The sequence below is a fragment of the Macrobrachium nipponense genome, chromosome 10 (genome assembly GCF_015104395.2).
Source record: "Macrobrachium nipponense isolate FS-2020 chromosome 10, ASM1510439v2, whole genome shotgun sequence".
NCBI classification, from domain to species: Eukaryota; Metazoa; Arthropoda; class Malacostraca; order Decapoda; family Palaemonidae; genus Macrobrachium; species Macrobrachium nipponense.
Window position 1 is genome coordinate 44,839,518 of NC_087204.1, and position 11,723 is coordinate 44,851,240.

General features: G+C 33.3%; 1 protein-coding gene across 1 annotated transcript in view; it reads right to left on the reverse strand.

Moving 5' to 3' along the window:
• Window positions 1-1,140: 1,140 nt before the first annotated feature.
• The window catches only part of LOC135223600 (beta-centractin), a 26,636-nt gene continuing 16,053 nt past the window's right edge, over window positions 1,141-11,723 (reverse strand). The window contains exons 7-9 of the mRNA XM_064262164.1: window positions 6,554-6,728; window positions 4,388-4,624; window positions 1,141-1,472 (exon numbers count right to left, since the gene is read on the reverse strand). Of these exons, the coding sequence (XP_064118234.1) occupies window positions 1,329-1,472; window positions 4,388-4,624; window positions 6,554-6,728 (556 nt within the window). The 3' untranslated portion in view covers window positions 1,141-1,328. The remainder of the gene's footprint in view (window positions 1,473-4,387; window positions 4,625-6,553; window positions 6,729-11,723) is intronic.

An 11,723-nucleotide genomic window follows, 5' to 3' on the forward strand; every position in this document is an offset into this window, starting at 1 on the left:
GTACTAACAGTAAAGTGTAAAATAAAAATAATACAAGTAGTTTCCTTTCATTATCCAATCATGACAACTGTGACATTCTGTCACTTCATTTTCTCATACAATAACTTATGTAAACATCAAATCTGGTGAAAATGCTATGCTACTTTCCAAATTTTGCTACTTTACCCTAGGCACTTCCACATCATTACAAGACCATTCGTAACACTTAAAAGAGAGTGCATCGATGATACACAAGAAAAAGAAAGCAGTTACACATATGGTAATTGTTTTGCTAACATATAAGGCATGAGAAATACAGCACTTGTTTACATTTAGCATTCAAAACAGCAATATCAAACTCCACAAGATAAAAAATTTGCTTTGGTTTGAAAATAAACAAAAGGATATCTTGTTATCAAGGCACAAGAAGCAATAGAAAAACACAAGACCTCAATAAATAAATCATTAAGACCCAAGTAGCAACCAACACTGTATACTGCAAGGACTAAACTTGACACACAGTATGTAATGTCAAAGAGGAATGCATCTGTGTAATCTACACAAAGATCATAATTGTCCATTATTTTAAGGACAAAGCGTTACAAATCTCAGGTCAAAATAATTATGAAATGGTCTTAATTTTGTGAATTTCATGAGTAGAAAATAAATAATACACCAGAAGATGTTTTTGTATTTACAACACATGATATGTGAGGACATATTTAGCATTGTATTTAACTAAGTACAATTTGTTTTTACATATGGTATAGTTAAAGCTTAGATTTACCAAAACACAGGGCCTTACAGAGAGTAAATCCCATAAATGAAGAAATATGGTGCACCTTTCGTATGATAAGAATATGATACAGCTGCCCCACTTTAAACGCCAGTCACCAGCGCTGATAGGGATGCTCATAAATAATAGCACAAATAGCATGTGACATAAAGCTGCACATCATTACCAGACCAAGCAATGAAATCTAATGTATTAGATTACCAAAAGAAAAAAAATTAATGAAAAACATTCTTGTTTCACTACATTTATTTTTTTTCACTTTTAGTGTCCTTAGTAAAAGAATTCATAAACTATAAGGCAGTGTTACATATTTACAACCACCATTTATCTTGAATGTAATTTCTTATACTGAATATATGCCTATAATATAGTTCACTTGAACCAATTTGCAAAATCACAAATTGTTTTCCTCAGCATTTTACCAAGTTCTCAAAAACTTATGAAAATAGCCATCATAAAATTTTCCTAGAATTTAGTTAACCATAATAAACAATATAAACAGATAATATTCTTATCATAACATTACTCTATAAGCTACTGTAGTACATAATAATTAGAAAGTTTTCCGATGCACTGCCCTAGCACCGTCTTCTTCATATTCACGTTTGCTTATCCACATCCGTTTAAAGGTATCTAATGATGCAAGGATAGATCCTCCAATCCACGTAGAATACAAACGCTCTGCTGGAGCAGATATCTGTAAATAGAAGTTACTTTAATATATCATACCTGAAAAACCTAGTAAGGTCATTCCTTAAAAAGTGTCTACATTGAACTGACCCTTATTAAACTTTAAGGAATTTATGGCAAATGAATGAATCATGAAATTCAGGATATAAATCCAACTACTGGGGCACCTTCAGCCACAAACCAGCAGGATCATTTCCAGAAATAGTAACTTTTAAATTGACCATTTTCATAAAACAATACTTACTTGAATTGTTCATAAGTTGGCTTTTAATATGAAGTGCGTAATTTTTGTTTGTTTACATTCCCAGGTTAACTTGGAAGTCAAGGATTATATTATTTTCACAGCATTTTTAGATCACGCAATATTATAAAGAACTACTTTGTATGTTAGAAAGGTAAAAAGAATAAAATGAAACAGATTTCTGCAACATTCAAAATCTAGTATTTTTTCCATGCTTTGAAAGTTATGAACTTAGAGAATATTTCGCAGGAGCATCTGATATGGGAAGTTCACAAAGTAAACAATGCACACTGCTAACTACAGACAAAAATACAAACTAAACATTTCCTAAGGGAAAGGAAATGTGGAAAATGTGAAGTCATCAAAGAACAAGCTACAATAATATAATAATAATAAAGATTAGTTTTTCCAGACCTCAGAGTCTTATAAACTCTTCTTGGGCTGGTTCTCAGAAATTAATTGAGAGAGAGAGAGAGAGAGAGAGAGAGAGAGAGAGAGAGAGAGAGAGAGAGAGAGAGAGAGAGAGAGAGAGAGAGTTAAACTTTATTCAAAAAACCTGTTTTATTTAAGAAAGAATATTTTTCATTGTTGAATTAAGAAAATAAAAGTCTTTGTTTGGTCCAATTTGGGAAATCAGTACGTAAATGTTGTTCAGTCATGAGAGTTTGACATCTAATATCACATTTCATTGGGTCAGTATGCAGTATTGACAATAAGTGACCATGTAAGAATCTAGTGTGTCCTATACAGAGCCTTATTAGGATTACTTCTTTTGATCTTTCTTTTTGTGAAGATGACTTCCATGCATACACTTCAGTTTTTATAGTTTTGAGCTTATTTGTGGTTGGTATTAAGGACCATTCTGTTTACCAATCTTGGTATATTAATGGTTTGACAGATGTTATCTAGTCAGATACTGGGGCATGTGCAACTGTTGGATGGATAGTGCAGGCTAATTTAGCAGAAGAATCTGTATTTTCATTTCCTTTTATTCCCAAGTGTGCTGGAATTCAACAAATTCTTATTGATAATCTTGATTGAAAGAGTTCATGAATTTATATTTGGATTTCTTGTACAAGTTGGTTTATAGGTTTGTACTGATTTATAGCTCTATACCACTACATGCATTGCTGAAAATTATGGAGGAACTTGCTCTTTTCTCAGATATTACAGCATTGCAGAGGAACTTGCTCTTTTCTGAGATATAGCAAGTGCCACATGTATGGCCGTGAGTTCTGCAGTAAAAACTGATATTAAGGTAGGCTCCTTTTGATTAATTTATCTTTCAAATATGCAGAAGCTCCCACTCCAATATTATTTTTGTTTTTTTCATTATTTTTAATTCTATAATTTCCTTTTTGTATTTTAAGAATTCAGAACATAATTCATTCTCATGTTGGTGTGTTAAAGGGCATTTTCATAATTTAGTAAAACTGTCTACACAATTCTGTATTGTGTCCTCTCTCTTGGTGGGTAGATTGTTTATATAAGTGCCTATGAAGCACTCATTGCAACCACAGGATGAGGCATGTTTGGTGTTGGTGGTTATTGTTTCAGATTCTTTGATCGAAGCAATTGATCTGGCTTTAGAAATTTCTGATTTTGTAATTCTATTAGTCCTCTGCTGTAGTGATAAAGAATATTGGTTGTCTGATTTGGATTGAGCATAATTGTATGTTTCCACCTGTGATAAAGTTAATACAATGTCATTTTTGAAATGTTCTTTTGGTGTAGCTGGAGTTTCTTGGAATTGTTTATAATTTTCAATATTCATTTTTTTCCCTAAGTGGAGTTCTTTCTAGTATTCTTTTCTTTTTGTCAGTTTGATTATTATTATCATTTGATTCCTCTTCCATTGAAGATTCTTTTTCATGGATATTTAAATATTCAATGTTAGTAGTAGTACTAGTGGATATAAGATTAGATTAGATTATGAAATTTAGGTCTTGAGTACTAAGCGCCAGAACCCATCAGGTTCATTCAGTGTCCTAATGAAGATCAATATATGATATGCATATTTTGGGTTTCAGTATTATTAATAAGAGAATTAGTTTGTATACTTATGACACCTTGTTGTTTCTTATTAATGTGATTGATAATTTGATTTTCAGTTACATAGGAGAAAGTGTGCTTTTTTAGATGGATTATTGACTCCTCTTACTTTTACCTCAAGTCTAGCTTCTTTGACTGACAGTCCTGGTCTATTTATTAACAATTGCAGCTCTGTGTTATATTAATAAAAGGAGCTTTCCTCAGATTTAGCATCATGGGATAGTCAACAGTCGATACATTTTGGGAATTTACATTTCCCTTTAGTGGTATGGGTGTCTGATGCACAGACTGCACATAGTATTGCCTTATTACAGCATTTTTTGTATGTGTCCATACTTTAAACATTAAGTGCACTGGAGAGGTTTTGGTATAAATGGACACACTTCTTTACTTTGACCAAGAATTCTTAAGTGGGAGATCTTGACCTGTAAATTTTATTGTTGCAATGTTAATTTGTTTCTTATCTTTACTAGTTGGAATTGTGCATACTTCTAAGTCATGGATATTACAGTATTTTAATTTGAGGGAGTCAAGTATCACCTACATCTGGTCCCAAAGGGTATAATGGAAGAATAAAGTTAGTGTAAAGTCACTCAAATTAATTGTACAAAGAAAAATTCTAATCTTACCCTTATCTTGATTTCTTTTGGGGAGGATTTCTTCAGTTCAGACAACAAACGGTCACCAAAACCCTTGAATAACGTAGAGCCTCCAGAAATTACAATATTTTGAAATAGAAGTTTCCTAAGGTCCATATCTGATTTGTGAATTGCATATAGTAAAACTTCATGGATTCCATGACTTTCATCACCAATTAGATCAGGTCTGAAAAGAACTTCAGGCGCTCGGAATCTTGCTTGACCGATCTGGAGGTTGAAAACAAGAGCATAATTAGGTTATGAGAGAAACAGCATACATTATCTTGGAAGACTATCAAATATTGTACATTAAATAATTACTGATATTTATTCTTGACAAAATATGGTCATAACAATTACTGATGAATACACACAAACTTATAAGTTCACTAGTAAATATCTTTCTTCAATATATAGTAAACAGCAAATGGCACTGTTTTATGACTAAAGCTTACTTCCATGTGGTAGAGCTGTTTGAAAGTACATACTATGTATTTTAAGTACAGGTATTCTCCTACTTATGATGGGGTTAAGTTTAAAAAACATCGTTTGTTGGAAGAATCGTATCTCAAATATAGCCTAGCCTACACTACACAATATACTTAATACATAGAGTACATAGTATACGGTATTGTAATTATTAATTCCAGCTAATTCTCTATGTTCAATGCAGACTGGCTTATGATCATTCTTTACAAAGAGAAATTGAATAACACTAACACGAGTTAGCCTAGAGTATACTACGGTATACGTATATGTATAAACAAATACAGTAGCCTACACTACAGTAAACTCTATACTACATACGTATATGGTATAGTAATTATTAATGTAAGTCAATTCTGGAGGATCAATGCATTCTGACTATGATGTAAAAAAAGACATGAAACGAGAATCGGATTCAGTCCACCATCGGCATAATTGAGCAATGTAAGGCTGCTCATGGCTGCATATAATTATAAAATAAAAACGTAACAAATATACATCTTTTCCATTAATCTTTTAAAAAGTTATACATGACTCCACTGTAGCCAATAATATTGTAGTACGTATTTGTTATCGTATTGTATTAATAAAATACTAACATAGCGGTCAATGTTTTGTTTGGAAATCAACTGATGGCGAATAAGTTTATTTTCCCGTATTTAACTCAATTCTCAGTGACTTTTCTTCCTTCTAGTTAGCATAAACTAATATCTAGATACTTTACTTACATGAGACATGGTCATTTTTTGTAATACAAGCTTTTAAATCACAATATGACTTGAATATGTCTCGTTGTGATCGTGAACTAAATAATTTTTTCGTTAACATTGTGTTGTGGGCATGTTTATTGTGTATAAAAAAAAAAATAAGTGATTCTGTTCGCTATTTTCACTTTATTTTATCGTAAGACAAGCTTTACGTTATTTATCTTTTATCGGTGTGAAAACAACAGTAAAACGTGTTCTTTCAAGCCCAGCAGGTTTGATTATAATTATTTTCTTTAAATTTTATCTGGTTGTGTTTGATGGCGAAAGTTTACGGTTGTTTTATCCTAGTTGCCGATGCACGATAATAGTCATTAGCAGCTTGAACAGTTTTCTCAGCTTCAGCTACAATTTGGTTTAAATTTACCAGTATATGTCCTTGCTGATCTTTGATCTAAAGATTAAGTTATAACATTAAAATATATCAGTCCTATTCTATATAATGTCATCTATAACATATCTACGGCAATTATTTACTAACGTACGATGGTTGAAATACAAGTCAAACAGATGTTGTGATCAAATTCGGTTGTACTTAGCAAAATATTTGTTTCTCGTTCGGTTGTTGATGGCTGTACACATATATGGAATGAGTATAACATTAAAACAACACTTTCATCATTCTCTTTTGCTGTTTTTGAACTTATTTAACTAGAAGATGGGATAAAGCTAGGCTATTGTAATTATGGTCTCTCTCGCTCCCTGATTGTACACTGTTGCCTGCACCCATTACAAGCGAAATTTAAAAATATTTTCAAGAAATTGTCGTATCAGTATTAATTGCAAACCCCTTCGTAAAATCGGATTATCGTAAGAAGAATTATCGTAATTTAAACACTACCTGTACTGTATAAAACAATATAGTAAGTAAAGAATCACTGATGACACACTCCTCACAAAGGCCTACCTCTACAGATGATCCATCAGGTAGACTGTAAGATAATCTTTCAGTGTCAACACTTTCTTCTCGTTGTGGATTTGTTGCTAAGTAACATATGCGTTCTTTTATAGTCTTCACAACCTCAAATTCTGCAGTCGTATATAAACTAAGTCCTTCCTTTCTCAAAAGCAGCTTTAGGTAACTGAAATAGTAATTACTACTTGTAATAACTGTAGTACTTAAAATCTAAATATATTTAGTACCTGAAAAGCAATTTAATATTCTTTTTAGCTACAGTATCACCTACTTGATTCCAGAATTATCAGCAATTCAAAAACCACTGGTTTGAGATACCAGACCATAAAAATTCTAAATTCTCTGATCAAAACCACTTTAGTTATTTATAAATCTATACATAATTAATAACCTGAATACCTAAACTCTAAAGTGAAAAAAAAAAATACTGACCAATATTCTTAAAATAAGGAAATGAGAAAAAACTAGCATATCAAATCTGGTACTGTACTCTTTACTAAAAAGATAAAAAGCAATCTGTTTACCAGTAAAGTCAAGACCCTTTTTCTTTGCATTTGAGTCAGCAAATTCACTTTTGTATTTACAAATTCTTGAAAACAATTAAGAATAAATGTTACGTTCCAAAAGAAAATACTAAATATTAATAAATTCTTCAAAAATATAGGGCAACATTCATAAAAGCTGCACAAGATATAATTTCCAAAAGAATAATTAAACATTCTTAACCAAATACATTCTGAAGTATTGTAATGGCAATACAGAAACTTTTAAATAAAACTTCTGCACCATATACAGTGGACCCCCCGTATTCGCATTCTCCAGATTCGTGGACTCACACATTCGCGGATTTCTCTGGGGAACGTTTCCCCGCATTATTCGCGGAAAATTCGCGCATACATGGTCTTTTTCTATTATAAATATCCACAAATTCCTGGTTTTTTTGATGAATTTCATCATAAAAAGCACTTTTTGTGATAAAACTATTAAAAAAACCAAGTATGAATATTTTTAGGGGGTTTTTCTTGAGTTTTAACCAACAAAATAGGCTGTTTTTAGCATTTTCATAGGGGTTCCAAACATTCGCGGGTTCTAACTATTCACGGTGGGGTCTGGTAAGCATCCCCCCCAAATACGGGGGGACCACTGTTACTACATGATTTTTTTTCTTTAAAGAATTATAGTAAAGGTTTTCAATCTCTTATCTGTAATTCTAAAAGCAAAAAGTTCTAAAAATTTAAATCTTTTCGGAGAGAAAAGTATCCATGTGCAAAAATCAAACAATAAAACTATATTTATAATAATGATGATTTAGTATCCATGTGCAAAAATCAAACAATAAAACTATATTTATAATAATGATGATTTATATAAGTGGTTTTGCTTGCTGTATTCAGTTACAGTACAGTATGTCACATGTATCATCACCATACAGTGACCATACACCATCTACATTTGATACAGTTTCTATTCTCAAAATCTCCCTGATTAAGTACAGTACTACCGACATCTTCATTGCCATTAGTTGCTATAAGAAACATAATTCAGAGATAGTTTTTCTTGTAAATTAACGAGGGTGGGTTTAAAATGTGCACATTAACTTGATTGTAAAAGCAGTCTCAAGAAACCAACTTGAACAACAAAATCCATTGCATCCAATAATGACAAGGGAGATTAAGAAGAAAAAGGGATTTTGACGTAGGAAAAATCTATTTCTGGGCGAGGAAGCCGTGTCGCCCAGTGAAATGTGTCCTCTTTAGCACTATTTCTAGTAAAATATTGCTATGATACCAGAGAACTGCTAAATTGGACATGTCAGAAGTCTCTGACTCGCTCACCTAAATAAAAGGTGTCGGTATAGAACTGGGGCGAGTGTTAAACACTACCACAGTAACCCCTCCAATTAGCCTTTTCCTCATCAAAAGACCCTGAAAACGGGGAGCCGACCTATAGGTCACACCCAGCTACCCTGTTGAAGGGGACTGCGGCGTCATACTTATCGATAGCAAAGAAGCTTGGTGCACAGCAAGGGGGGGGAAAAAGGAAAAAAGGGGGGGATTTCACTGGGCGACACGGCTTCCTCGCCCAGAAATAGATTTTTTCCTACGTCAAATCCCTTTTCTGGGCTCAGCCGTGTCGCTCCGTGAAATTGTACCAGAGAAACACCAAGCTATACTATCCTGAAAGGAAAAATCATATTAATGAAATCAAAGGAAATAATAAAATAGTTTAGAATTGGAAAAAAAAAAAAAAAATACAATTTATTTACAAAATATACTATATAGCCAAAACATGTGGCAACATTTGCAACAAGTCACATACATAATAAAATAATTACAGATAATTTGTATGTACGTAAAACTATACACGATTATACACTTATTCTAATAGCTAAGGCATTTGCTGAGGTAGGTAAAATGCTAATGAGGCTGGCATAATTGAAAAGATTCATATGACACAAGGACGGTACTATAATGATGAAGCAGTGGGAGACACTGGCCTACCTGCAGCTATTGCATGATATTTAAGATCCTCTAAAGACTTAAGGTAGTGCTTTTTGAAAACCAAGGGTGACTTCCAACCAGTATACTTCTTCAGATCATCAAAGTCCATATATTTGAAGAAGTTAACAGAAGTTGCTATTGCCCGAATGTCATGCACCTTGGGGAATGACCCTGGGCTGGCTTTCTTGATAAAATATAAAATCTGCTGCCTAATGCCTTTTAGAGATAGTGTACCACCATCTTTTCTAATGAAAAGGGGGCCTTCGGAATAGGTAGACGTCCTAGATAAATAGTCCTTAAGAGTTTTAACAGGACATAACGATGGATCCTGCGGAAGCGGGACAATCTTCCATGGAGACCACCTCATCAAGGGATCTTCATTCTCAGCTAGAAATTGCTTATTTGGCGAAAAATATAAAACGCAATGGAGGCCACTCGATGAGAGTGGGCGCAACAAGGAAAAATTACTTGCTCACCGACAAAACGAAAACAAACGGTAAGCTGACGAAAAGAAAAAGGGGGAATTCTTGAATGGAAATACCAAACTAAAATAAAAGGGGGAAGGGGGGAACGATAGATAAACAACGAAGCACGAAACAAAGAAACGTGCACGAACGCCGACCCCCTTGAAAAACAGGAAATCATGAAAACAATAAACGTAGAACAAACAAGATCGACAAAGTAACTGCCACCCAAGACATAATAAAATATATACTGAAAATATATACTGAAATACCATAAGTTACGAGTATATAAATATAAATATATAGGTACTGATTTACTGAAAGAAGCCCGCTCGAAATTGGTACAAAACAAGGGAACGACGTAATGGCGGCTCGCTACCGCTCGTTACGGGAGGAGACGCCTAACAAAATCCTAAATAAAGGCAAAACGAAAGGCAAAATCACTCCCTAAATACAGAAAAAGGGCGAACCAGTACTTAACTTGGGTGAAGAGGCAGATTGACGATCCATAACGAAAAAGAATAACGAAACTAATAAAAAGAACAGATAGCTATAAAAAAGCGTGCAACGCTGGGAGGCTATCGATAAGAATGACGCCGCAGTCCCCTTCAACAGGGTAGCTGGGTGTGACCTATAGGTCGGCTCCCCGTTTTCAGGGTCTTTTGATGAGGAAAAGGCTAATTGGAGGGGTTACTGTGGTAGTGTTTAACACTCGCCCCAGTTCTATACCGACACCTTTTATTTAGGTGAGCGAGTCAGAGACTTCTGACATGTCCAATTTAGCAGTTCTCTGGTATCATAGCAATATTTTACTAGAAATAGTGCTAAAGAGGACACATTTCACGGAGCGACACGGCTGAGCCCAGAAAAGTTGTTTTATTACTGTGGCCTTTATATGACGACGTAAAAATTAGGATAACTAACTTTTCTGTTTAAATCTTACATATCTGTTTTTGGGGAAACAATAATACCTCAAAAATTAAAAACAAAGGAATACTACTTGTTTTTTTACATCTAACTTATAAATCAGAATTAAAAACTAAAGTATAAATTTACTAACAACCTCCCTATTAACCTTAAACAATGAGACTATGAGATAAATCTCATAATTCAATATAACAAAACAGGCCAGCCCCCGTTAGCTTTGGTATCAATTAGCAGCATTTCAGTTTTACAGCACTTGTTCAATATAGTACTCTTAACTGAGTTTTGCCCTCCATAGGGTTTATAGCGCCGTTGTCTGGTTATCGGTGGCTTAGGCTAAGTGCCGAGACCGCCTCATAAAATACAAACATAACGAATATGCATCTTTTACTTGGCTCTTTTAAAAAGTTATCCTTTACTTCTCTGTACCCAATAATACTATGTGTAGTCTTATGTTACTATTGTATCATAAAATATTCAAGCAAACCGACCATGTTTTGGTTTGGAGAAATCAGCTGAGGGCGGATTATTTCGCCATACTTAACTCGATTCAGAGCGATTTTCTCACTTCTATTTAGCATAAATTAATCTCCAAAAACTCTATTCATATGTGACAAGGTTAATTTTTGTTATATGAAGTTTTTTTTAAAGCTGAAATTTGACTTAAATATGTGAACTAGACTTATTTATCTTTTTCGTTACGAAAGAGAGAGAGAGAAAGATTTTTATTATTTGATATTTAATCTTGCTGAACTTACTATACACTATATTAATCAATATTAATATTTGAAAATTAGTAAATCTTTTTTAGTATCATAAAAATGTCATGAAAATAACATCAAAATACATACACTAACTAGTTTATATTTATCTTCAGAAAAACCAGCAATTATCATATCCCCTGCGAATAATGGGTTAGATATGGTTCAAGAAAAATCTGCGAATAGGTGAGTTTCCATGAATCTCAAGTATGCAAATATGGGGGAGTTAACTGTACTGTATTCCATTAGTGGAATGGGGGGGGGGACTGGTCACCCCACAAACTACTATATTAAAGCACAACCAACGAAAATTTGGAATTTAAGCTGCCGTTCGAGTGGAAACTATAGCTATATGATTACTTGGTAAGTTACTTATATGAAATATTATAATCAAATAAACAAGATTTTTCAACTTCTAACTAAACAAAAGAAACTAAAATATTTAAATCAAATAAACAAGATTTTTCGACTTCTAACTAAACAAATGAAACAAAAATTCACTATCTTTGAG